This window comes from Agelaius phoeniceus, chromosome 8 (assembly GCF_051311805.1).
Source record: "Agelaius phoeniceus isolate bAgePho1 chromosome 8, bAgePho1.hap1, whole genome shotgun sequence".
In the NCBI taxonomy this organism is placed as follows: domain Eukaryota; kingdom Metazoa; phylum Chordata; class Aves; order Passeriformes; family Icteridae; genus Agelaius; species Agelaius phoeniceus.
The window spans coordinates 28512881-28539499 of NC_135272.1; the positions used below are offsets into that span (position 1 = coordinate 28512881).

At 54.2% G+C, this 26619-nt stretch overlaps 3 protein-coding genes across 3 annotated transcripts in view; 1 reads left to right on the forward strand and 2 right to left on the reverse strand.

The window, feature by feature from the left end:
• Positions 1-456: 456 nt before the first annotated feature.
• LOC129124023 (E3 ubiquitin-protein ligase HECTD3-like) lies at positions 457-10350 on the reverse strand. The gene is made up of 21 exons (XM_054638728.2): positions 10024-10350; positions 9795-9955; positions 9307-9399; positions 8866-9001; positions 8308-8423; positions 7907-8020; positions 7456-7538; positions 6911-7076; positions 6361-6442; positions 5288-5470; positions 4699-4751; positions 4318-4382; positions 3780-3883; positions 3357-3476; positions 2926-3015; positions 2372-2578; positions 1855-1984; positions 1381-1455; positions 1110-1191; positions 919-990; positions 457-653 (listed from the first exon to the last, which is right to left on the reverse strand). The coding sequence occupies exons 1-21, from the start codon at positions 10348-10350 to the stop codon at positions 569-571; spliced, it is 2544 nt and encodes an 847-aa protein (XP_054494703.1). The 3' UTR covers positions 457-568.
• Positions 10351-10449: 99 nt separating this feature from the next.
• UROD (uroporphyrinogen decarboxylase) lies at positions 10450-14200 on the forward strand. Its single transcript, XM_054638729.2, has 10 exons — positions 10450-10679; positions 11533-11645; positions 11724-11803; positions 12002-12064; positions 12163-12360; positions 12603-12764; positions 13041-13178; positions 13321-13421; positions 13676-13742; positions 13931-14200. The coding sequence occupies exons 1-10, from the start codon at positions 10450-10452 to the stop codon at positions 14093-14095; spliced, it is 1317 nt and encodes a 438-aa protein (XP_054494704.2). The 3' UTR covers positions 14096-14200.
• A 1850-nt stretch (positions 14201-16050) lies between these two features.
• The window catches only part of ZSWIM5 (zinc finger SWIM-type containing 5), a 97060-nt gene continuing 86491 nt past the window's right edge, over positions 16051-26619 (reverse strand). Inside the window, exons 8-14 of the mRNA XM_077182451.1 lie at positions 23893-24030; positions 23171-23431; positions 22643-22778; positions 20743-20900; positions 18422-18585; positions 18035-18116; positions 16051-17625 (exon numbers count right to left, since the gene is read on the reverse strand). Of these exons, the coding sequence (XP_077038566.1) occupies positions 16763-17625; positions 18035-18116; positions 18422-18585; positions 20743-20900; positions 22643-22778; positions 23171-23431; positions 23893-24030 (1802 nt within the window). The 3' untranslated portion in view covers positions 16051-16762. The remainder of the gene's footprint in view (positions 17626-18034; positions 18117-18421; positions 18586-20742; positions 20901-22642; positions 22779-23170; positions 23432-23892; positions 24031-26619) is intronic.

A 26619-nucleotide genomic window follows, 5' to 3' on the forward strand; every position in this document is an offset into this window, starting at 1 on the left:
GCTGTGCAGGTCTGTTATGACACCTGGTGGCCAAAGGCACCCCTGCAGCACCTGCCACCAGCCTGCGCCATCCTTCTTAATCCTAGATGAATGATTTAATTTCCATTGATCTCATGTGAGAGCAGGAACAAGGCAACAGAGTATGGTCGGGACACACTGAGCATCTTGGCCATCCCCTAGTCTCAGCAGCAGCTCACAGTTCTGTCCTGTGCTGTAAGCTGCTGTGCAGCTTTGTCTCCTTACCCCACTTTTGTTTGAGCAAAGTGCACCCTGGAAGGAGTGAGCATTGTGGAGCTACAAGAAGATGTGGAGAAGAAACTCATTACAGAAGCCTACCAGCTTTTTGATGCAGGAGGGCTCAGACAGAGTTCCATCATCACAATCACATTTACAATCCAAGGTAGCTCCCACCCTGTTGAAGACCCAACTCTTCATGTCAACTGCTGGGAGCCAGGCTTCACACCTATATATTTATTATATATATACACATCCCGTGGGGACAAGGGAATGCTTCCCACTGCATGGTTTCCTTGAACAATTGTCCATGCTGCTTGGTCAGGCTGCAACATCACTCTTCCCACGGACTCATATCCGTGTCAATGGCCACGCAGTTATAGGCAGCATAGCGCAACTTCTCTTCACATACCTTGGCTCTAGGGATGGCAGGAAGGAAAAAAAAGATAAAGGTAAGGAGGAGCTGCCATTGCTGCATTTGCCAGTTGAGAGCACAAGATGTTTTCTGAAATGGAGGATAAGCTTCACCAGGGTCTCAAGAGAGAGAAACTCAGCAGCCATGCAGAACAGGCTGCAACAGAGGATGTAAGCGTGGCAAAGTGATGGCCCCCAATGGGTCAGCACCAAGGTTAAGAAGAGAGCCCACACACAGTCCTCCAGACATGGGGAAGCACCAAAACTTACGTGGCATAGTTGGGCAAGAAGAGAGTGCTGGAGCAGGTGGATGATTCTGGCAAAGCATCTGTTGTCTCTGAGCTGGGGAGAAGGTGACAAACTGATTAGAACCAGCAGGCCAGCAAGGCAGGGAGCCCAGACAACCCACTCCTGTGGTGTGGGCTCTGCCAGCCTTGCAGTCTACAGAAGAATGGACTTACCCCATCTTGTCTGGATAGATGTAGATCCGTGCTGGAAGGCGACTTCTGCCAGTGACAAATCTGAGGAAGCGGCTGCGATCCTCTGTGAAGGAAAAGCAAATACATCAGCAAACCCTAGAGGGATGTGAGATGCAGTACAGCTGCTTCCAGGTACCCCCAGCACTAGCGAGCAGTCCCTTCAGCCTAGCTGCTTGCTTTTCCTCCCAGCTCCCAGCCAGCAGGCAGGAGCTGTCATGGCACAAAATACGCATGGACAGAGCAAGTTGCTCACCATTGGTGAAGTTATTGAGTGCTTCCCAGAAGTACTGAACACGGGTATCCTGTGGCTCAAAGTCCTCAAACCGGGCTGTCAGAAAGGATACAGAAAAGAGTTTAATAAAGATCCGAGCTCCTCCCTCCTTGGCAGTAGGTGCCTGCAGGGTGTGACCCTATAGACCCAAGGTGCAAGAAACATAGATGGTCAGGCCCCTCCCAGGAAGCACAGCCAGATCCACATCTCAGCTCCACAGGGGCTCAGATACTGGCAGCCTAGGGATGCCCCAGCCTCTACTATGAGGCCCAGGACGGAGTCAAAGGACACTTCTGTCTCCCCATCAGCACTCAGCTAAAGGCAAGAAGTACACAGGACCACATTATCACTGTAAGAAAGGCTAATACTGGCCTCCCACATTTCTCCTTGTGTCAGCACAGACAGAAGACAGTTTTGCTTTCAGGAAGAGAGTTTTCAGCAAAGCCCTTCACTTACTGAGCCTCTTCAGGGCATCCACTGTGACTTCAGGGTCTCCACAGACCTTTTTTTCTAGTTCCTGCCATGTAAGGAGGTCAAGAACAGCTTGGGGTACCACCTTCAGCAGCCCAGCCTGCATGGCCATGATCTGAAAAGGAGACAAGGTAGGTAAGCAGCATGTCTTGCCCATTTCCCTGACTCAAGGTTAAGCCTAGAGACTCTACTGGATTCAAGCCATGTGACTGCTCAGCACATGCTCCAAGGAACCTGAAGGAACAGGATAGGATCCCAGAGAGATGCATCCCCATTCAGAGAAAGCCTGTGTCAGAGCTATGAATAAAACCTCCTATCACCAGTGATACTAGAAGCCACTTTGCTTCTCAACAGCTCCATAGGCTCCAGTACCCCACTGAAAGGGTTGGATACCATTGCCCTCATGAGCACAGGGATGCTAACCACAGTGCATTTTACCAGAAACAGGCTGAGGGCAGGTCTCTGGGAGCCAATGACCAGCCACAGGGTGGGACAGTGTCACCTGCTCCTTGCTCTCCTCCAGCCGAGCCTTTTGCACCAGGCGGATGAACTCCCTGCGGTCCTCGTAGCGCACAGCGGTGTTGCTGCCGTTGGGGATCAGCTCCACCATGCGCTGGTCACTCAGCACTGTCGTGTAGGTCAGCTCATTCCCAAATTTGAACTCAAAGGTGTCTTTATCCATGACTTCCATCACCTCCAGGAGCTTCACCTGTCCAGGCACCAAATAAGTCCATGTTAGAGAGCTGGCCAGAGAGCAGTGATGTGCCCAAGTCCTCATCTTCTCCCTTCCCAGACAAGCGACAATGACACAACATGGGATATGCTGCCCTAAAGCTGTTTAGCAGACCTTGAGCCATTGCATGCTTAAAGCAGCAGTCAGCATGGCTGCATCTCTATAAGAGCATTTGGTGCATCCTTATAGCTGAAAGTTGCCCTTTGTTGTGTTTATTTGACATATCATAAGAGGAATCAAGTACATGAGGACAGGGACACAAATCAGCACCTTGCTGAGTGCCACAAGGAATAGGATAGGCACAGCCTCCCTGTCCCTCTCACCAACACGGAGTCCACAGCAGGGAAGTCTTTGCTCCAGCTGACCTCTTCCCCTGTTAATTGTTTCCATACAAAGCCAGGAAGAGCCAGGACCTGAAGAAGAAAAGAGATTTTATTGAGTCTGTGTCAAAATGAGACCTCCCCGAAGATGGAGATAGGACTCAACAATGAAGACACAAAGAGCCTTCCCTACTTCTCCCTCTACATGCAGAGCTCATCATAGCTGAGTAGAGACCAAACACTGTCTCCCACACTCTCAGCATCATCCCCCAAAACTCAGACTGTGAGTTCTCCAAACTAGTTTGCCCCAAATACCTCTTTTCCCAATATGTGACCACAGAGCCTTTCCATTCTCCTGTTAGACAGGCTGCAGGAGGGAGCTATCAACTCCCTTTGCAGCAAATCTTCTTAGAGGGATGGGGCTGAAAACTTACCAGAAACTCCTTGCCCCTCAGAGCTGCTCCCATGATCTGCCCAATCCACTCGTACTTTGCAAAGTCTTTACAAGAGGGGTTGGGGACATACATGTCCCTGGCTTCTCCAGTGCCATTACCCTGTAGGAGTGAGAGGCAAAACTCCAAGTCATAATTTCAGCACAGCATGAAACACCACAAACTACTCCTCCCATGCCTCTAGGCACTTTTCACAGGAAAGTGCCCCATCCCCCCTGGCAATATTCCCAGAGACAGACCAGTATCCAGGCACTTGTCAGCATATTTTAAAATGAAATGCTACAAAGCAAACCCCTCACAAAGAAAAGTTTAAAGTAAGTATGTCCCTGGCATGCAAGGGGACAGGGACAGTGCTGCATGGCCAGGCATGGAAGGGTTTGCCCCAAACATCCCAATGCACAGCACCTGGTTGGATGTGCGCACGAAGAAGGGCAGAGGCACAGGGGTGTCTGCTGAGCTGGGGCACAGCTCCTCTGACATGTCTGCTAGGCTGTCCCGAAAACCACCACCTGCAACCCCAAAAGAAGGGCATTCTTAGTGATGTGAACTCCCCAGGTGCTGATCCTCAGAGTTATGGAGCAAAGATGAGGATTTCTGGTCCAACCTGGCCCTGGGTTGAGCAGAAGGCTCCTGAAAGAGCCTTATGGCACTGGAGAAAGTAAGACAAAATAAATAACATCCCTGCCTGAACTGTGGAGAACAGCCAGAAGGATCACTGGCACTGGTAAAGCTGCTGTTAGTGACTAATTGAAGTTTGGTCCCCCTCCCAGCAAACAGCACTCTTTATCTGGGTCACAGCCAGAGGTGGCAGGACAAGGCAACCTGCCTTCCTTCTCTCCTCCACAGGAATTAACACTGGAACCAAACCAAAGGACCTACAGCAACAGTCACCTCATCAGCCCCCGACTGCTCCAGAGGAGCTCTGGCCTCCTGCAGCCCCTACCTTGGTCGATGATGCCCTCTGCGATAAATTTGCACTCCCACCACTGGTCATAACGCAACGGCCACCTGTGGAGAACCAGGCATCACCTGAGGTGCTGCTCAAAGCCAAGGAGGTGCTGGGATAGGCACAGCAGGGACATCAAGGGACTAGGGTGGAACAGTCTGAGTTTAGCACAGGACAAGATCTCAATCTCCAGAGACAGCTGCATCCTCAGTAGGGAGCTGACACCTTGGGGAATGGGCCCTGATCCCATGGCTGAGCTGGCTCCTGTCCTAGCAAACCCTCTCCGTAGTACAGCACAGGGCTTCCCAAACACCCTGCTGTGACAGGACACAGCTCCCAGCGCTGCATGGTGCCTTCCCTTCCCGAGACACTGCTTACCTATAATCTAGAGGCTTTTCAAACTTGTCTGAGGGTTTCAGACCTTCGTATACCTGCAACAAGCAGAGACAATCAAGGTTGGTATCCCCTCTCCAGGGGAACTGGTGCCACATGAAGGCAGGTATATCAAACACAAAAGTCTCACAGCAGTTTGGGGTGTTTGTGCATGCACAGAGCCCCAGATCTACTGGAGGTTGGGAGAGAATGCACACAGGAAGATCAGCATTGCTGTAAAACCAAAACACAGAACTCTATGCAGCTACTTGACTGCTGCCACGCAAGAATTCTTTGTTGCCTTTTTAGTGCAAAAGGATTGTTACACTCTCCACTAACAACATGCCATAGAGAGCATCCAAGATAGAGTACAGATGTCAACTCAGAGATCCCAAATCCCTCATAGTTATCATTCCTTATGGGATCATCAGCACCTGTAATTACAGAGCCTGTGAGTCACGTGAAGAAGCCTTGAAGGCTTGATCTGTCTCCAGCTCCAAGCTCTCCCTTCCACCCATCCTAATGCAGATCATTTTGATTTTGGGATGCCCCAGTCTCCCCAGAGCAGCAGGGACCCTTGCAGGAGGGACAGTACCTGGGTGAAGACAGCGTTCTTGCAGCTGGGGTCCAGGGCAGGGTTGTCCCGGTGCTCCATGGCCAGGCGCCGGTTAATGTAGAGCCTTGGCATGAAGTTGGGCTTGCTGGTCTCCGAGTCCTTCAGACACTGGGTAATGAGAGCTGTGCGCTTCTTGGACAGCAGCAAGAACTGCTTGATGTGCTGCCAACAGGGACCCACAAAACATGTCATCTGCTTTCTGCTGGAGCCATCACACCTCCCTTTCCCAGGGCCTTCCCACACAGACACATTCTCATTGACAGTATTTGCTTCCCCTCTGCCTCTGAAAGATGCTGCATTCTGGCCTAAGGGAGATAACAAGCTCAGCCCTCAATCCACCAGCTGTCATCTGATGCTCACACTCCAGTGTTGCTCCTTTACCCTCACTCTCACCAGAACACTGGTCTTACTATCCCTTTTAGTTGTAATCAACCCAGCTCCTCTAAACAAACAAAAAGCCCCAAATGCTTTGGGTCCGTGTTGACCTGGCACAGGAATTACAGTGCTTTCTGACACTGGGCCTGGAAACACACAGAATAGGGCTATCCTGGTAATATCCAGCATGTGTATTCTTGGAGAGGATGTAAGGAAAACAGACAACTGGAGGGATGAACTCAGCACTATGTAAAGGATGAAAAGCAAAAGCTTATTAAAGCCAGGAAGAATGTTACTGGTAAAAGCCTTGATGTTTGGACAAGCCAGCTCAAAGCTGCTGGCAGGAAGCGCAGGAACAGAGCGTCCTGGGCTGAGATCTTGGAGGGGATGTGGATCCAGCTTGCATGCCTAGTGCTGCTATGATCCAAGTCCCTTTGAGGGTGAAATGTTCTGGTTTGAGTCTACTTGTTAGCCCACAGCTACATGCTTCTACATCAGCAGTTTAGCAGGAAAATAAACAATATCACCTTTCACAGTCTTAGTGACTTGACCTCAGGAAGGTATTTCCCTCCAGCTGCTTTAAAGGCAACAAGCCCTGGCTGCCTCCCTTACCACAGCATGAGCACCATCACCCTGCCAGACTGAGGCCCCAACAAGACACAGAGCCAACTGCTCACCTTGAGCTTGCTGAATGTGCCAACAGTGTGGTCCCAGGCTGGCACCAAGTGATGCAGGACACTGTCCAGGAGCTTGATGAACCTAAATCCCAAAGAAGAAGGTATTGCAACAAGGAGTGATGGGGATCTGTGCATGTCTATTCCAGACCATACATCCCTGAAGCAGAAAAATAACTGATCCAAACCAAACCCAGCATAGTTTTTTACCTCATGAAGCCTTTGGTACTAAATTCCCAGTGCCTGGGCACTGCAGTGATTTTGCATCCCTTACAAGTGACTCTGCATACACCTGCCCCCGACACTGCACAGATATGCTGTGCTTGTGACACACAAGACACTGTAAACTTGAGCTACAGAACTACTCTGAAAGCACAAGGAAGCCACCCCAGAGAGCCCACTTTGTCCCCAAATGACTGCTATTTTCTCCAGTGTCCAGGACATCTGTCTCAAAAGAAGTGTCGTATTTTTACAGCTTCCAGCCATGTACGTGCTGGAGATGGCATCAATCCCTGCAGGCAGTGGCACCTGTCTTCCCTCCTCCACACAGTACCTTTGAATGAGCACGGCCCGTCGGTACAGCAGGTCAGGGTCAGTTCCTTCTAGGCGAGGGTAACGCACCAAATTGGGCAGCTGGAACATGTCAGCACTGAGCCCCAAGTCCCTCTGTCGGGAGGATTTGATTTTGATGCCTCGGATACGAACATCAATCCCATCATCTGCCAAGGAAGACCATGAATGATATGTCAAGATCACAAGGAAGCAAGCCTTAAATAAAGTGTAGGAGGTCTATAAGCAAAAACAGTAGGAATGTACCAGCTCCACCAGCTCTGGGGTTGGGCACTGTGAACTTCAAATACCTCTGTGAAGAAGCAGGGCATTTACAGGAGAAAAATAATTAAATTATTGAAGGCAGAGAAAGATAGGATGAAAGCTGAGAACTTGCAAAACTTCAGATCTCCCAGGAGTTTCCCATGGTTCTTTTGAATCTCATCTAAAACAGCCCACAGGGAGAAGAAGTGCAAGTCACAGAACAAACTCTTAATGTATAGTATTTTACAGGTGCATTATGGATGTGGCCACAACAACCAGCCCTACCTCTGCACTCCACAATCCGGATCTCGATGACTGGCAGGTGTGTTGTCATGTCCTCAAGGATGCACACATCCCCAATATAGCTCCTGCAAACACAGAACAGATGAGGATTAAAGGGCTGTTCCCTCACCCATCCTGCCAAAATCCACTCAGACACTTGTACAGGAAGACAGCTTGCATCTTTTGAAATGGGAGCCTATGGCAAGAACTCAGTTCTTGCTTACAATTACAGCTGAATGCCTGAACCTGCTGTTGACTCAGGTCCAGGTACCATGATTCTGATGCGTCCCACAATCGGATGAGGAGAGCTCTGATGACTGTACCATGCTATTGTAGGCAGAGTGAACCCGCATCCTAGAGAGCCTGGCTTGTACTGCATGCCTGCTTAAGGCTAGTATTCAGCAGCTTGGGCCCCTGCAAGAGCCATGACACCCTGTGCACCTCCACCACTCACTCATCAATGCCGACATCATTCAGTTTCTTCAGATTGTCCCCCTCGCCCCCATACACAGCGACCCGCTTGGGCATGAAGTTCTCATCAGTGGTATCCACTGTCAGCAGCAGCTTCCTGCAAAGGGAAGCACACATTAAGGAGAAGGCAATTGCATCTGAACACCTATTGCTACTCCCTCTCATCACTTGGTCATGTTGTTACCAAGCTGGGATGCCCAGGTACCTGTGATAATGCTAAAACGAACTTCAAGCCCAGAGCCAGAGTAAGGGCTGAAGGGCAGGGAGTGCAGGGCAAATTTGGGCCATGACACTCAAGCAGAGAGGGAGTGGCAAAGCTTGCCCCAGTCACTAGCCAGCATGTAGAGCAGAAATGACTCTATAGAGCAAAGAGAGATGACTCACTTGACAATGGTGCCTTTCTTCATGTTGAGCCGCACCCAGTGCTGGCCCTGGGACCCATCACTCTCCCAGTATGTGTCGGCATGGCTATCGGTCAGGCATGACACATTGAAGTCCTCCTGGAAGAGGGCAAGTGAATGGAAGGAAGATCAGATGAGTGTAGGATAAACTTCTCTTTAGTGGTTACTTTCATCATGAATCTCAGTGTCAGAGGGTATCACATGGGCCTGTTCCCTTTGCTGGGCTGTGGGTGGACACTGGGAGTGCAGAGCACACAGGACACTGGGGTTGACCCTCCGAGGTGCTCTGGGGTCACAGACACAACACAGAGTATCAAACCCTCCCTAACATCAGCTTTGCAGCTAATATTAGCACTGGCTTCTCAAACCACTGTCCCTCCAGGGGCTACATTATACAACATGCTGCATGATACTCCCCAGGTTTTTCTCCCACATCCTCAGACAGAGTGCAGTCCAGACCAGAGCAGCACAGCAGGCAGTACCCATGCTCCCCAGCCCCACAGCACAGTGGGGCTGATGTAGCCTTGTCCCTTTAACCCACCGTGTAGGACGAGACATCGATGCTGTCCACGTACTGCTTAACGCTGCCCAAGTTCTCATCCTCCTTCCCAATGTGGTCATACAGGAAATGCACCAGGTCCTCATCACATTCGTAAGTCCATGTTGGGGGCACAAACCTAGCAGGGAAAAGGGATTACTGGGTCTGGAGAGCCAGAGGCAGCCAGGCTAATGGGTCAAAAAAAGGAAGGGCCACATCCTGCTTGCCTTGCTCAGTTTCCTGCTTTTTTGCAGGCATATCTAGGACAAGACTGTGCTGTGCAGAGATGCCTGTCTTCCCCCCTCTGCCCCACGTCTGCAGGAGACGGCTGAGATGCCTGTCTTCCCCCCTCTGCCCCAGGTCTGCTGGAGACGGCTGTGTGGGCAGTCACAAGAGACAGGAGCTTGTCCCCCACCATAGCAGAAGCCAGGAAACAGTTCATACCGAAGCTTCTCTACTGCAGCCTCATCCTGCTCCATGGGCCTGGGTTTTGCTCCGAGGCGCAGGGAGTATGTCAGATCCACCACCTGCTCCCATCTGAAACAACACAGAGAAGTGGAGTGAGAACATCCCAGAGGAACAGGAAATTGCTGATCGAGGAGTAGTTGCAAGGGGAAGATTTGCGTTTAAAGCCCCACCGTGCTCCATCCTCCATCATCTCCAGCATCATCTGTTGCCCTTTCCTTTCCAACCACGTCTACTCCTTCCACACCCCGCTGGGCATGTGACAAGCACAGTGCCCGTGCCAAACCCAATTCACTCCACATCCGGCATCCCTCTTGCCTCACTTCCATGAAACCTGTCCAAGCAGGCCGGGGGTTCCCTAGCCCAGGGCAGGAGGGGCCGCGGGGAAGCATCCCGAGCCCGCACAGGGGTGAGCGCCTCCGCGCTCCCGGGGAGGGACCCAACGGGACACGGCGGCGGCCCCGCACCTGATGACGGGTTTGTAATCCACCCCGAACAGCTGCTGCTGCCGCTGGATCCGCTCCGTGGACTCCACGGGCACCAGCCGGTCCCCGCCGTCGGCATGCTTGCACACCAGCACCCATCCCTCCTCGAGATCGCAGCCGCTCCGGTACTCCTCCAGCTGCTCCTGTGGGGACAGCCGGCGGTCAGGCGAGGCCGGGCCGGGCCCTCCGCGGGCCGCCGCCCCCGCGTTACCTTGCTGAGCTTGACCCAGAGCCCGGCGCTGTTGCAGTACTCCTCGCCGGTGGCGCGCAGGCAGCCGCCCTTCCGCACCTCGATCGTGGCCCGCGCCGCCCGCTTGCCGCCCCGCGCCGGCCCCGGGCTGTCCCACACGCTGAGCAGGCTGCGGGCGGCGGCGGCCGCGGGGGCCGAGGGGTCCTTGCAGATCTTGTACTGCACCTCCCGCGGCACGTAGCAGAGCGCGGCGGGCAGCGCCCGGGCGCGGCGGAAGCACTCGCTGCACTGCAATAGGAACCGCAGCCGGCCCAGCACCTGGTGCGGCGCCTCCCCGCCCGCCTTCATCGCGCTCCGGGCACCGGCTCCGCGCCCCTCCGGTTTACGGCGAACCCCGCCCGCCGACAGGCAAGATGGCGGCGCCCGGCGGGGCGGACGTAGAGCAAGATGGCGGCGCCCGTGCCACGTACAGAGGAGCAAGGAGCGGGGCAAGATGGCAGCGTACGGAGGGGCGGGGAAAAATGGCAGCAGGCGGAGAGGCGGGATTACGTCGAGATGGCGGCGACGACGGGGCGGGACGGGGACGGGGGCGGGATGGGGGCGGATCGCGCCGCGTCGGGAGGCAACGGAGAGGCCGGGGAGCGGCTTAGGAGCATGGCGGGTGGCGATCGGCTCCTGTGAGTAACCGGGACTAGGCAGGCCTGCGTCTCTTCCTAGTGTGGTAACGGGGCCGTGTTCCGGCGCCTGCCGGGGGATACTGGCGTGCCTCTGGGAAGGGCGATCTGGCACTGTGGGAGCACTGGGGATTGTGCTTTCGCGCTGAGATCCGGTAATGGGGACAGTGGTGTGTCTCTCCGGACTCCGCCGAGGCGTTGGAGTGGCTCTGGGATTATGGTGCTGGCACAAGAGTCCGCTACAGGGTCACTGGAGGGGCTCCGGGCGGGGAGGGAGGGAGGGAGGGAGGGAGGTGACCCTGCACTGGGAGGGATCAGCAGGGCCGCTGGTGAGCTAGTTAAGTCCTTAGCCCCAAATGGAGGTTTTGGGGACTTTGTTCCCATAGGCCCCGCGGTTGCCGGGGTCCCCCTCCGCGGCGCGGGCCGGACTCCAGCAGCCGCACAGCCCACGGGGAGCTTGGGGACGGGAGGCTGAGGACGGGAGCTTGGGGACGGGGAGCTTGGGGACCGTGAGGCTGGGGACGCGTGGCCTGGCACAGACCGGGGGAATGCAGGACTGCCCGCCCCGCTCGTCCCAAATCTCCAGACGGGAGCAACTGGTGGCCCCGATAACTTAATCTCGCCCTGGGCAGCGCATCGCCTCTCCCGGGGGCCCCACGGTCCTCAGCAGGAAGAAGTCCTGGGGCTGTGGTGGGGAGAAGTTATCGCACTTGTCACAACTGGTGCAAGCCTCTTCTGCGGTCAGGGAGTGGGGACGAGCCGCTTACTCTGGCACCCTGTGCCCCAGTCGTGGGGGACTGGCAGGGCTGCCAGGCCCCTCGTGGGTGACACCCTGTACCTGCTCTTTGCTCCGCAGCCCCAAAGGCTTCCCCAAGCTGAAGAACGACACGTTCCTGCGCGCAGCGCGCGGGGAGCAGACGGAGCACACCCCGGTGTGGTGCATGCGGCAGGCAGGGCGCTACCTGCCAGGTGAGCAGTGGAGGCATGCGGGGGGTAGCGAGGGAGCCTCAGCAAGCACCCGGTAACATTTGTGGTGGTCCCTCGTAGAGTTTCGGGAGACACGGGCATCACAGGATTTCTTTGCCACTTGCCGGAGCCCCAAATTGTGCTGTGAGCTGACGCTGCAGGTGAGCATCACTCAGGGGTCTGTGTGTCCCCTCTCTCTGCCCAGATGGGGATGGGAAGGAACCTTGGTTCTGGCCATCCTGGATGGCCTCAGTAAATTGTGCAGCCCTTGGGGACTCCACTGCCTCCTGTGCTTGACCAGGTCCTCCATGGGAAGGGAGTTGCAACCCCTCAGTAATGTTGCCTCTTCCTCTGTGCAGCCACTAAGACGATTCCCCCTGGATGCTGCCATCATCTTCTCTGACATCTTGGTGGTGCCCCAGGTAAGAGCCATGGCCAATGCCACATGGAACAGCAGCTGGTAACAGGGCAGAATTCAGGGCTGCTCCATTCCTGCTTCTCTATTCTCCCCTGTCCCCAGGCACTGGGCATGGAGGTTGTCATGGTCCCTGGCAAAGGACCCACATTCACAGAGCCCCTGAAGGAGGTGGAGGATCTGCTGAAACTGCGACAGAAGGTGGATGTCACGGCAGAGTTAGGTTACGTCTTCCAGGCCATCACACTGACACGGCACAGCCTGGAGGGCAAAGTGCCGCTCATCGGCTTCTCTGGGGCACCGGTAAGGAGCGTGGCTCCTCTCTGTGGGTTTCCCTGATGGGCTCCTCTGCTGTCTGGTGTCAAACCAGCCATGGCACCCCCAGCTGTGAGTGCTACATGGGTGCGTAATGGGAGGCATTCAGTGCAGGAACAGCTGTGCCCCAGGCTCTGGGGTGCTCACAGGTCCTACCTTCAGCATCGTGACTGCGAACTTTGTGTCTTCTTTCATCTCCATCACTCTCCTCACTTCACTCCTCCCCACAGTGGACGCTCATGTCCTACATGATTGAAGGTGGTGGCTCCACTACAATGGCCAAGGCCAAGAGCTGGCTGTACCGTCACCCCGAGGCAAGCCACCGTCTGCTACGCCTGCTGGCTGATGTCATCATTGACTACCTGGTGGGGCAGGTGGCTGCTGGAGCGCAGGTGTGTCCTGGGGCAGTGTGGACAGGGCCAAGAAGGAAGGCAGGGGATAGGGAGCAGAGAGGATCCAGCATCTGGAAGGAGGAGGAGGAGGGACTGAGTTGCTGCTCTCCCAACCCCATGGGAAAGTGGTTGAGTTGCCATTCCTGGAAGTATTTGATAGACAAATAGATGTGGCACCTGGGGACACGCTTTACTGCTGATTTGGCAGTGCTTGGTTGTTAGACTCAATGATCTTAAAGGTCTTTTCCAGCCTAAAGGAATCTGTGTCCCTGGCAGGCGCTCCAGCTGTTTGAGTCCCATGCAGGGCACCTGGGCCCAGAGCTGTTTCAGGACTTTGCCCTGCCTTACATCCGGGACATTGCCCAGGCTGTCAAGAGCAAGCTGAAGGAAGAGGCACTGCCCCTGGTGCCCATGGTGAGTCAGGGCTACCTGGATTGACCCTGACATCTGGGCACTGCTGGAGAGGGGTGCATCCCGTGGTGCCTGCTTCCCTCAGTCCAGCCTGTGGAGAGGTGTCTGAGCCACAGCAGTGGCTGCCCATCTCCTCCCTCCGCAGATCATCTTTGCCAAGGATGCACACTACGCCCTGCGTGACCTGGCCCACGCCGGTTACGAGGTCGTTGGTCTCGACTGGACCATCCGGCCCCAGGAAGCTCGGTAAGAGTCTGACCGAGGGCTCAGGTGTTTGGGCAGGATCCCAGACCAGGTACTCTGACCTCCTCCTCTGCCCTGAGGCATCGCAGGCCTGGACATTGCTGCTCCAAAGGTGGGGATAGTTGGGCCACCATGCTACAGCTTCTAAAGGCTGTGCTGAGGGGTCCTGGGTGTCCTGCGGTGGGGGCTGCAGGCACCTGGCTGCTCTCGGTCTCTCTACCACATGCAGCAACTCACCTGTTTCCTCCCTGCTGCAGTGCACAGATAGGAAAAGATGTCACCCTGCAAGGGAACTTGGATCCATGTGCTCTCTATGCACCCAAGGTGAGCCATGGCTAGTGCCGGCCACTCGGGCTAGTTCAAGCCTGTGTTAAAGGCCTTCTACCTCAGCTTTGCCACCTGCAGCACTGGCTCATGTCCCAGCATCCCCTCAGGCTAGCTGAGGGGGACTGGTGGGGGTGAAAAACCTGAGCTGGATTGGTCTGACACATGGTTTCCTACCATACCTACAGGAGAAGATTGGCGAGCTGGTGAAGAAGATGCTGGAGAGTTTTGGGACCCAACGCTATATTGCCAACCTAGGCCATGGCCTCTACCCTGACATGAACCCTGAACATGTGGGTGCCTTTGTGGAAGCCGTGCATGCTCATTCCCGTCATATCAACAAGCACAGCTGAGCCTGGGGCCTTGGGGACAGGACTCTGGTTTGGGCATAGTCACCCATGTTGTCACAGGGCTCACTTTAGGCTGGGCTGCAGCATTAAACCAGGACCTTCTCTGCAGCAGCCGTGTGGCTCTGGCTGGGGGGATGGGGAACTGGACAGCCCTGAAGGAGATGGGAAGGCATGGCAGACTGCTAGAGGAGCATGTGTGGTGAGGGGGAGCCCCTGAGCCCCATCCTGCAGGTCAAAATGGGGAAACAGGGATGGCAGCAAATTGTGGAGGATGCCTCTCCCTGCCAGGCTGCAGTGTCCATGCTTGCAACAGAGGATGTGAGCCCAGGGCACAACAGCCATCTCCTGAGGATGGATGTGCTCAGGCCTGCAAGGGAAGGTGGGCTGCCTGAGGCTGGCAGGGTCACAGCCTGGGAGCTTGGGGTTCACAGCTCACCACTGGCAGAGACTCAGCATCAGCTGTCCCACAGTCCTGCTCCGGTTGAAATGGGCAATGTGTCCTCAACCCAGGGTAGTCTCAAGGGGCTGGGAGAGCCAGCAGGACTCACCTGGGAGAGACAGCTGGCAAAATGGCAGGAGAACCTCTGACACAGCACCACCAGCCCCCCGCCACACTGGCTGGGATGGCAACAGAGGCACCATGGCCCTCCTCCTCCAGCTCCCAAAGCCTCTTTAGGACCATCCCCCTGGTCCTAGAGTGTTCCCCTATGCACACCTCCCCATCTCCTCTGATCCTCAGGGCCAAGCTTGCCTGGGGCTTAGCAAACACTGCAAAAAGCAGCCCAGGAACCCCGAGTTACAACTCCTTGCCACCCCATTCCACACTCAGCACACTCACTGTGGTCCAGGCTCGCAGCAGGATGGATCAAGACAGAGAAACGCTGGTCTAGCTGGCATGGGTAGGGCAGTGTCTCCAGCATGGGCAAGGACCTGCTAACGTACATGGCAGGGAGTTGCACCAAGAAGCAACCAGGGTGCCCTGTCCCTGCTCTGTCCCCCTCTTTGGGGCACAGGAGCTGGCTACCACAGGGGGCTGCAACACTGCACAAGTGTGGTGACCCCCCCGACATCAGAGAAAGGCAGGAAAGACACAGGCGGTAACGTTCATCCCTTTTATTATTAAACATCAGATGAAGAGGTCGCACACACACATACACGCACGCACGCAAAAAAAAAAAAAAAAAAAAAAAAAGGGAAGGAAAAAAAGAGAGAAACAGACTGGTTGAAGACTGCTATTTTGGTGGCGACACAGACCGAGTACAATTGGGTTCCTGGCCAGAGCGCGGACACAAGTCACTTGCCAAAAAATTAAACCAGACAGCAGATAACTAACGTGCGTTCCCCAACTACAAGTCACCATCCAGACCGGCCCTGGCCCCCCCAGCCCTCCCAACCTGCTGGCAAAGAAATGAACCAAAACTGAAGAGCCACTGGCCCGGGGCTGGAGTGTGCCCCCAGCGCCGGGTGAGCTGGGACAGGCCCAGCCTTGGCTGCACCACGGAGCTGGAATGAGCTGGGAATGGTGCAGGAGGGTGACGCGGCTGCCCCTCCCTCCCCCGAAGGCAGCCCTGGTGCCCGCCCAGGCACTCACACCCTGCACCTGCCCTGCGATGGGCCGAGTCCTCCATCGCCAGCATCTGCATGTGTCCGTGTGAGCATCGCCCCGAGTTCCTTTCCTTTGCTGGGCTGCTGCTCCTCCATCCATCTGTCCGTCCGTCTGTCCCAGGGCTGTGAGTCGAGTAGATGTTCGCCTCCCCCCCACACCCTTCTTGCTGCTGACGATGCCATGGGAACCTGAGAAATGTTCGCGTGCCTCCTCCTCTTTTTGTCTGTGGTTTTGTGTGGGTTTTTTAAATAATAGTTTTAATAATAATAACAATAATAATAATAATAGCAATAATAAAAATAATCGCCCCAGCCCACAACAATTTCAAGTATCCCTCAAATAAAAGACAGAATTATAAATAATTATAACTTTACAATTTAATAATTGACACATATACTATAGTATTTACAGTATCATAAATGCTTTTTTTTTGTGTTACTTTTAGTAAGCAATCCCTGAGAACAGTTACTTTTACTTGTTTTTATTGAAGTATCTTCACAAATAGAGGAGTTTGCATGTCTCGGGCGGGCGGGAGAAGCGCTCTGCAAAGCCATTGCTTTTGGTGACGCATGAGGTTCTAGTGTCGCAGGTTTCTTTGCTTGCTTTTTTTTCCTTTTTTTTTTGTTTTGTTTTGTTTTGCTTCATTAAATTCCCCACTTAATTTTAAAGATTTTTCACTTTGCAACCTTCGTATCCCTCCAGCGACCACGTCCTTCAGGAAAGAGGTATTAGATTTCCAGGTTAGCTTTTGGTATTGGCAAGGGAGGGCAGGGGGCTGAGTAAACCATCCTTTTTCCCCGTGGTTGCCTTTTGGTTTGTGCCCAAGGAATCTCTGGATCCTCTCAGTGTGTGAAATGGTTAAATCCAAGAAAGAGTAACACTAAAAGAAAAAAAAAAAAAAGAAAGAAAACAAACAAACAAAAAAAAAGAAAAAGAAACAGAAGACCAGAACAGAGCAGCCTCTGCTGATGGGGGGAAGCTGATCTCCACTTTCCTTCCTTCTTCTCTCCCGAGTCCCCTTGCTGCGGCCAGACCCTGCCAGTGAGCATGGCAGGAGCCGGGGCTCACCCAAACCGTTCTCGCACCAGCAGCATCAGTTTTTTCTTGCCTTTGTAGATTTGTTTAAGATTGTCAATGAATTGGGCGAACTGTATGTGCCCGTCCTGTGCCAGGAGGAAGGTCTCCCTGGCCTTGCTGAGGAACTCGATGAACTCCCCATAGTGCCGTGGGCTGATGTGGGTGAGCCGGGAGTGGGTGGTGTTGATGTAGGCGCTTATCGTGGCGTCCAGCAGCTGCCGCAGGGGGGCTTTGTCAGTGGACATCAGCTTCCCCGAGTTCCTGCGCCCAGGGATGCCGGCCAGCCCTGGCGCTGTCATGGTGCAGCGGCGAAGGATGTCCGAGAGCACCGTGGCACAGTGCACGCTCTTCACCACCAGCGGGATGATGGCCGCCAGCTCGTTTTTGCCCAGAGAGTGGCTCAAGGCGCAGGCCCAGAGCACATCATTGATGGCTGGGTGCGTGTCCTGGTTGTAGGCCAGGTTGAGATGAGTCATGGCCAAGGAGGCCAGTTTGAAGGCTCGGAGTGGGTAGCCCCGGTGCTCCATGTAGCGGGCGATGGTGAAGAGCTGGGTGTAGGTCATGCCGGTGGAGGCGGCGTCAATGACGATCTGGTAGGCGGTCTCGAAGGCGATGTGGTCCTTCTCGCAGAGGGTCAGGGCAGACAGGGCGCAGTTCTGGGGGTCCTTCATGGCGCACTGCAGGGCCAGGGTGCGGGCACAGCTGGCCAGCTCTTCCCGCTGTGGGTAGTCCAGGCTCAGGCGCAGGATGGTGTTGTGGGACATCACTGTGGCCGCCACAATGCTGGTGGCTTCCGTGGGAGTGAACAGTGAGTACCAGCTCTGCAGGATGCTCACCAGGGCCCTCACTCCTGCAAGAAAAGACCGGGGTCACAGCATATCCCAGGGACCTGACTGAATTTATGGGGCTCCTCTGAGACCCAGAGACAGGGCAAAAACAGCCCTGTCCCTCACTCTGCCCCAAGAGGGACAGGGCAGAGGGGGACAGGCAGAGGCCAACCCACACTGCCATGCTGCAGGGCACAGAGACCACCACTGGCCTTGGCCAGGTACAGGGCACCCATCCAAGTCTCAAAACTGGCCACTGCTGCAGTCCCAACCCTGTCAACTGGTGCTCTGAGGTAAATTTAGTTACCCAAGAAGAAATGAGAGACTCAGGAGAACTCAGATGCTCAGGACTAGGCATGACCCAAGGATCTCCATGCCCAGCCCTGCTCCCACTGCATGCAGGCCAGATCCCCCAGTGCACATGGAACTCACCCACTTCAGTAGCGCACGTCACCAGCCACCTCACCATCTCCCGCCGCCGCCAGTTGAGCGTGGACAGCGTCATGCGCATCACCTGAGAGGCAAACTTGGGGTGACTGGCTGCCCTGCAGGGCTCTAGTGAGGCCACCCAACAGAGCAGTGCTCCCCAAAAATCCCCCTGGTTCAACGGGCTACCACCTACCTGGCACTGCCTCACCTCCACCCAAACCACAGTGAGCACAGGGGTTTCCCAGGGCTGAGGTCCCCTGCTCAGGACCATGCAGGGATCAATTTACTCCATCCACAGGGGACACCTTGCTTGGCGAAGACCATAACCAGCACGGCTGCCACAGCAAGAGGGGCTGAAGGGCCACAAATATCCCCAGCATCATCCCATACCTGGAGCCCCAGTTCCAGCGCTACATTGAGCAGTGTCGTGTCAGAGTTGCTGTCGGCTGGCGTAGCAATCTTGAATGCATCCTGAGCCAGCTTGAAGATCAAGGAGGAGGAGTGGATGTTTTTCTGGATGGCCTCCAGCACCGTGCGTAGGCGCAGCATGTCCCCTGGGAGCAAGCAAGAACGGTCAGATGGCTCAGGCACCCCCCCAACTTGCCTTGGAGCCCCATCTCTTGCCTGCACCACAGCCAGCCCCTCTGGACACACACACACAGAGGGACACACAGTGATGCTGGATCAGGCCCTGCAGTCCAACAGTCTAAAATGGAGCACCCTCCCCAGGAAGTGATACATCCTACAGCAAGTGTCCTCATTCAAGTTCATCCTCTCACAGAGAGGACAAACAAACCTGAGTGATCCCAGACACGTCCTGTCTTTAGCAGACATCTCCAGGCACCTGGACGTTCCACCCTGGCTGCAAGTTTGACAGCTGTAGAGTAGCCTCTTCCCAGAAAAGGAGGGGCTTGGGGAGATGCCTAGTATTGCATGGCTGCAAAAACATCAGTCTTCATCCAGGAACATTAGGAAGAAGAGGAAAAGCTGTTTGCTGCACACACACTGTCTTGCCCAGCAAGTTCCCTCTGCAAGGCTGGGCTGGGTATACCCAGACTTGCTGCACCTTGGTCCTCCATGTCCCAGGTCAGGCACACAGCACTCACAACTGAGACAGGCTGAGCTATCCCCAGAGAAGGGGGTTGTGGCACAGTACCCAACGGTGCTGCAGTACTCCTGCTACAGGAGGTTGTGGGTGCTAGGATATATGATGGCACCAGGAGATGGGGCAGGATCTTGGAAGAGGGACACATCAAGGCATATTAATATCATGATCTGCACCTATCCTCCTATCAGTCCCTGTGGGACACAGTGTGGGGAGTGGGACCTTTGGGATATGTGCAGACCAGAGGTTCTAACATGCCACATTAGGTTCCAGCTTCATTTCTACTCCCACTCATAGACTGAGCAGATGAACCTCATGCAAAGACAACCAAATCATGCACAGCAGTGAAAAACCCAGTGCTGCACCTGGACACACGGAGACATCTCGGGTGACTCATAGCTAAAGATATCACCTGCCACCCACCACAGCCGCTTGCATTGCCACCAAAATCCAAGCCTCCCTAAAATGGCTCGTAGGGGCGTGGGGAAGAGAGGCTGCAGGAATCACACTGGGACATGCTGCAGCAGGGGAACACCTGAGGAAGGGGATAGTCGGAAAAACAAACGCAATCCAACAGCCCTACATCCCCGGCATAAAAACCTCATCCCATTAGGCACTGGAAGGGAGAAAAATACCTGAAGGATAAGCCAAGTACCAGCTCTTCATCTGAGCACTGCAAATCGGGCAGAACACCATCAGCCCTGGTAAAGCAGCCTAGAGGAAGAGGCTGGAAGGAGAGAAGAGGCTGCCAAGGCAGCAAGGTTGGAGCTTTCTGACAGCTCATTTCCCTTCCCTCTCACTGGGAAAGAAAAACATTCCCTTGTCAGGGTGGCAGCACCAGGACATCAGAGGGCAGTGGTAACTGCTTGGCTCACTGATCCTCATGGGATACAAGACTCTCGCCACCCTGATGGGGTCGGTTTCTGGCCAGGAGGATGTCTCATGAAAAGCCTGTGCTCTCCTCCATAATAGTGCCTGGGCAGAAACTGAAGAGGTGCAAGAGACCAATGAGGTCTTTCACGAGCCCCTTGCAGCCGGGACCAAAGTGTCCTACCCAGCACTGCTGGTTCCATATCCAACAAAAGCCACTTTTGGTTTGGTGCACAGGGAGCTCTTCTCTCTCCCACAGCCCGTGCAGGATCATCACCACAGGGTGGAAGAGACAAAGCAGAGGTGAAAGGATAAACAGCTTCAAACTAAACCATGGCATGACCTCATGACATGCCTGGCAGGGACTGCTGGCCTGGCAGCTGGCTGTGCTGCAGAGCAGGCATGGTCCTGCATCACGTGGGGCACTACCCAGGACCTGCAGCACCATGGCTGCAAGGCCTGCCTGCACCTCACTGGAAATTCCCATCCTGCCTGGCTGGACCATGAGCCCTTTGGGACAAGAATCCCAGAAACCCCAGATTCTCAAGGCCAGCTCATCGTGCCCTGCCCACAGCAGGTTGCTAGTGGGGCACCTCTGGGGCCAGTGGGGCACCCAGCCAGTCTCTGCCAGTGCCAGCAGAAGCAAGAGCCCCCTCCTCTCTCCAGAAAAAACTCTTCCATGCCCCTGAGCACCATCATCCCACCAACCCTGTCCCAGAACTACCCTGCCACCAACCTTTGGCTGCCGTGAGCATGGTGGAGGCGAGCTCACACTGCTGTGACTCCAGGTGCCCCAGGGTGAACCAGCGCGGGTACCTGCTGGGCACCACCGACACCAGGTGGTGAGGGTGAGTCACGTCGCCAGATGGGGCCGTGGTCTCCAGGACAGGCAACCTGAAGGGCAAGCAGGAGGAGGCACCATCAGAGCCCAGCCCAGCCCCAGCCTCACCTCCTGTCCCTGAGGTGCTGCCAAGGCGAGGCAGGGGCTGCCTGCAGGCAGCTGCCTGCAGCAATGCCTTTGAACACATCCTGCTGCTGTGCACGTGTGCGGCTCCCCAGGCTGCGTGCTCAGCACATGGGCACAGGGATCAATCTGAGACTGACTTGAAAGGGGGGAGAAAGATCCATGGAGTGATTTATAAACTTGTAAGGAAAAGCACAGACCTCAGAGAAAAATAAAAAGGAAGAAAAAAAAGTAAAATCCCTCCTCCCCTCCTGCTCCTTTCATGTCAAAGCACCCGGCAGAACTCCTGACAGTATCATCTGGTTCTTCTTAAAATGCTTGGTTATGATCAGAAGCAGCAGCACATTTCTCCAGGGCCTCTAGAGCCAGGTTAGGTTGCCTATTTTTGTGGGCACATCCAAAAGCTTGGAAAACCCGTGGGAGAAGCAAGACTGAAGAAGGGGAGCAGGATTCTCATGTCACCAGCCATGGTGACAAATCCTAAACCCCTGAGTTGGTGCTGGTGTTGCTAACTTGATGGCTAGTTATGCAGGAAGGAAACTGCAGCCAGGACATGAAGAGCTTCCAAATGTCTCTGCTATCCTCACTTGGAGGCCTGAGGTAACCACAGGGCAGCAAAAGCCCAACTTTTCCAGCCTTGGACACAGATACCCCAAGACAGGGAGCCCTAGCTGGAAGCAGGGGATGGGCATTAACAGATGGCATCCCTGGGGCCCTCAGTCCTGTTCAATGGCCAGAGGTCTCAGGTCGGCCAGGACATGGTGTTTCCATACACCACAGAGGCCTTTGGCTGCTTATTAGGACTGGCTGCCTCCTGAGCAGCTCTTTCCAGAATAGGGGGATTTCAAACTTCCCCCCAGTGTTGGAGAGAGATGACCCATTCCATTTCACTGAGGAAATGCTGAAAAAAGGCAATGCTCTGGGCCAGGACTTATTTATAATGGTGGTAAGAGGGAGAGAGCACTGGGATGTTCTGGAGTTGACAGTGCTCCAAGCATTGACTTGTTTAGGAAATTCCAGCTTTTCCAAGACCCACCCAGTCCCTGTCAAAACAATACACAGGCTGATGTTTGAAGTGTGTCATGGACTGGGGAAGGAGATAGGGCAGCTCTCAGCATCAGCTGTTACCCCAGTCCCAGAGACAGAGATGGGTTTTAATGGAGAACAGCATGCAACTGTGTTCTCCACCTGGCTCTGTGACACCCTGGAGCCTGGGGCAAACCATCCACCCATCTGTGCCAGGATAACAGCCCTTGTTGCAGGCAGGGAGGGCTGCAGGGTGCCCGAGGCCTGGCAGACAGAAGGCAGATGACAGTCCTGTGTGTGCCTGGGACCTGCTCTGGCAGAGGATGTCCCTGTCACAGGGGCAGGCAGGTCCAGCCTGGAGTGAGTGGCTGGGTGGAGGGCTGGGCCAGCAGACATTATTGGACCCATACAAATCTGTACAAATGGAGTTTATAAACCAGGAATCACCCAAATGGAGAGCAGGAACCTCTTTGCACTGCTGCTGTGCCCAGTGGTCCTACACACTGCAAAAGATCCCATGGACAGCAAGCTCCAAGCCTGTCTCCACTCCCATCCTTGCTCTAAAGTTGCAAAGCATCCCAGCTTCCCAACAAGCACAGGAGAGAGGCAAAAAGGGGAGCAGAGACAGAATTAAACATGCACCAACCTCATGGCCCGCAAAGCCAGCTTGTATGCCAGGTCAGCATCGTGGGGCAGCAGGGCAGAGAACAGGTATTTGGCAAAGGTGTGCATGGGGACGCTCTCCCGGTGGATGACTTCTCCCAAGCCACTGAAGGGACCACCTAGGCAGAAGCAGAGCCCATCAGCCATAATTAGCACAGCAGGATCCGTGGCTGGGGTCTGGACCACCCCAAAGCTCTGAGGATCTGCTGTTCAACTCCCTGTTACTCAAGTTGGATCCAGGGATGCTCTTTCCTTTTCTAAAAGAAAATAAGAAACTGAAGCCATGTGCTCAGTACCCTTCTCCATATTGCCTCTGACTTGGTCTTTTTCTAGGGATGCCAACAAACCCTTGCTTTTCCAGGTGATGGGGCAGAGCAGCCATCCTACAGGCTCTGCACCACATCCAGAGAGGAAGAAGCAGGATGTGCGTAAATTTTGAAAAAGGCACCTCAGAGATGTTACCAACACTCAGCTAAGACACAAAAGTCAGATAGATGAGCCAAGGCCCCACCTTCCAGCAGCAAGATGCACTGCTTCCGCAGGGTCTGCACCAGCACCGGGTCCAGCTCCAGGTCCTGCAGGCGGGCAATGATCTGCTCCTCATTGCGGCACACCTTGTCCTGGGCATAGAGGCCTTCGGGCATCACTCTCTGCTGACCCATCCCCATCAGGGCCACCTCTAAGGCCAGGGACAGGTAGGACTCGTCACCGTCCTGGCTGCCGGTCACAACGGGCACATGTTGATACACTGGTGGTTTGGAGTCCCCAGCGTCTGAAAGGAGGGAGAGGAGATGCAGTGGGGTTACAAGAGTCTTCCCAGACAGCAGAATCATTGCAGAGAAAAATCTCTCATTTCAGAAGCAAGACCCACACTTCCCTTCCTGCCTGCTTTTGGTTACCCAGAAACGACAGATGAAAGCTCCCTGAGGGAGATGTGGGCTTCACCATCCTTTCCTGCTTTCACCAGGAGATGCAAGAGACCCAAGACATGTGCAACAGGGTGCACAGCTGACACCAGAGCCTTCCCTTGGACCTGCTCTGCTCTGGCTGCAAACCCTGGGGCTGAGAAAATTCTGTTTCTCTCTACTCACTACCTGCCTTCTCTACAGTTCTGCCCTGGTGCTCCTGCCAAGGCCGAGAGGGGGGACTCAGAGTCCAGGTGTCCAGAGCCCCAGATCTGCACCCACCTCAGCCACAGACACCAGGAAGGGATCCAGGAGGAACACTTGGTACCTGAAATTTCAAGGCAATTTTCCTCTTCTAATCTACAAGCTTCGGTCAGGGTGAGAAAGAGGCAGCCGATGGGGTTCAGAGGGTGGCCTACCCAGCCCTCCAGGTTGGTGATGGTTGTTGCTCCTCTCTGCAGCAGTTCTGGATAAAATAGAACAGTAAAAGTAAGGAATTTAAAGACAAGTTCTGCACCCAGAGAGGTTTCTGAGACCAGAGGACTTTTCTTATCCCACAACTTGCATCCAACAGGAACCTCTAGGGCCAACTCTGGCATGGTAGTTCATGAGGGCAAGAAGAAGCCACTCTGCACAGACAACTGAGGGAGCAGGCACAGACACAAAAAAAAGGTGTCCCTAAGACCAGTAAGATGCAGAGACTCACTCTCTGTTCCAAGAGAACATGAGGGTCTGCATAGTCCCAAAGAAAAGGTCTATAATGCCAGACCTGCAGCTCATGGACCAATTTGCAATGGTAGCCTGAATGTTCGTGAAATACAAGCAGAAATCTCTCCTGAGATGATCAAGACTTCCAGTGATTCTTAAAATGTCATCTTTTGGTGATCTCAAGCTGGCTGAGCTGGCAAGGACCAGGAGTCACTGACCTTCAGCAGCACTGCAGTAACTGACCCCGGCTCCCTTCCAATTGCAACTGCAAAACGAGGAACACTGGGCTTGTCTCCTGGTACATTGACTCAGGAAATGCAAGGTGGAAGTAACACACACAGCCAGTTACTGCAGCTCAGCAGTCAGGCAGCTCCTCTTCAATGCAGGCATCTCTTGCCTTACAGGCAACCAGACACAACAACAGTGGGAACAAGAACATCCCTACTGCAGCAGCCTGAAGACAGCATTTGGGCAGCTGTGTCCTGAGTATGTGGGTATCAACTCAACTTGGCTCAAGCAACTCAGTTTGTCTTCCTAGGACATAAGCAGTCCCCTGCAGCGCTGCCCATCTCTGCCACTCTGAGTGGGGCAGCACAATTCTGTTACAGAATCACAGAATCACTAGGCTGGAAGAGACAGACCTTCAAGATCACTGAGTCTAACCCATGCCTTAACACCTCAACTAAACCACTGAGTGCCACATCCAGTCTTCTCCTAAACACATCCAGGGATGGTGACTCCATCACCTCCCTGGGCAGCCCATTCCAGAACTTTATCACCCTTTCACAAAAAACTTCTTCCTAATACCCAACCTAGATTTCCCTTGACTCAGCTTGAGACCGTGTCCTCTGGTTCTGTCAGTTGCTGCCTGGAGAAAGAGACCAACCACACCTGACTGCAGCCACCTTTCAAGGACTTGTAGAGAGTGATAAGGTCACCCCCGAGTCTCCTTTTCTCCAGGCTAAACACCCCCAGCTCCCTCAGTCGTTCCTCACAGGGTTTGTGTTCCAAGCCCCTCTCCAGCCTCGTTGCCTCCTCTGGATACGCTCAAGTGTCTCAATGTCCTTCCCAAACTGAGGGGCCAGAACTGGACACAGCACTCGAGGTGTGGCCTCACCAGTGCCACACTGCTCCCTGCTCCTGCTGGCCACATTGTTCCTGATACAGGCCAGGATGGCCTTCTTGGCCACCAGGGCACACTGCTGGCTCACGTTCAGCTCGCTGTTGACCAGAACCCCCAGGTCCTTTCTGCCTGGGCACTGTCCAGCCACACCATCCCCAGCCTATAGTGTTGCAGGGGGTTATTGTGGCCAAAATGCAGCACTTGGCACTTGGACTTACTGAACTTCATCTTATTGGACTCTGTCCATCCATCAAACTGTTCCAGGTCTCTCTGCAGAGCCTCCTACCTTCCAATAGATTGAAACACACTCCCAGCTTAGTGTCATCTGCAAATTTGCTAATGAAAGACTCAATCCCCTCATCCATGTCATCAATAAAAATATTGAACATAACTGGTCCCAGCACAGACCCCTGAGGACACCACTGGTGACTGGCCCCAGCTGAATGCGGCACCATTCACCACCACTCTCTGAGCCCAGCCATCCAGCCAGCTCCTAACCCAGCACAGAGTGCTCCTGTCCAAGCCATGGGCTGTAGCTTTTCCAGGAGTGTGCTGTGGGAGACAGTGTCAAAGGCCTTGCTGAAGTCCAGGTACACAACATCCACAGCCTTTCCTGCAGGTCACCTGGTCATGAAAGGAGACCAGTTTGGTCAAACATGACCTACCCCTCCTAAACCCATGCTGGCTGTACGTGCTGTGTGATTACACTTAATATAAACTGTTCCATAGCCTTACCAGGTACTGAGGTCAGGCTAACTGGCCTATAATTACCAGGATCCTCCTTCCTACCCTTTTTGTGAATGGGTGTCACAATTGCCAGCTTCCAGACATTTGGGACCTCACCAGTGAGCCGGGACTGTTGGTAAATGATGGAGAGCGGCTTCATAAGCTCATCCGCCAGCTCCCTCATCACCCTGGGATGGATCCCGTCTGGGCCATGGATTTATGAACATCCAAGCAGCTCAGCAGTTCTCTGACTGCCTCCTCCTGGATAACAGGGGGACATTCTGCTCCCTGATACCATCTACCAGCCCAGGAGGACAGCTGTCCTGACGACAAGCCATCTTCCCACTAAAGACTGAGGCAAAGAAGGTGTTAAGCATTTCCACCTTCTCCTCATCTGCAGTTACTGAGTTCCCTCCCATCCAGTAGAGAACAAAGGTTGGTCTTACCCTTCCTTTTGCAGTTAATATATTTGTAAAAACATTTTTTTATTATCCTTTA

Coding starts and splice junctions, on each gene's coding strand:
- LOC129124023 (XM_054638728.2), bottom strand. CDS start 10,350: ATGAAGGCGGGCGGGGAGGCGCCGCACCAGGTGCTGGGCCGGCTGCGG. Junction 6,443..6,910: donor CGGGCCGTGCTCATTCAAAG/GTACTGTGTGGA, acceptor TTTGGGATTTAG/GTTCATCAAGCTCCTGGACA. Junction 1,985..2,371: donor TGGAGGAGAGCAAGGAGCAG/GTGACACTGTCC, acceptor TCTCCTTTTCAG/ATCATGGCCATGCAGGCTGG.
- UROD (XM_054638729.2), top strand. CDS start 10,450: ATGGCGGCGCCCGTGCCACGTACAGAGGAGCAAGGAGCGGGGCAAGAT. Junction 12,065..12,162: donor ACATCTTGGTGGTGCCCCAG/GTAAGAGCCATG, acceptor CCCTGTCCCCAG/GCACTGGGCATGGAGGTTGT. Junction 13,179..13,320: donor CACTGCCCCTGGTGCCCATG/GTGAGTCAGGGC, acceptor CTCCCTCCGCAG/ATCATCTTTGCCAAGGATGC.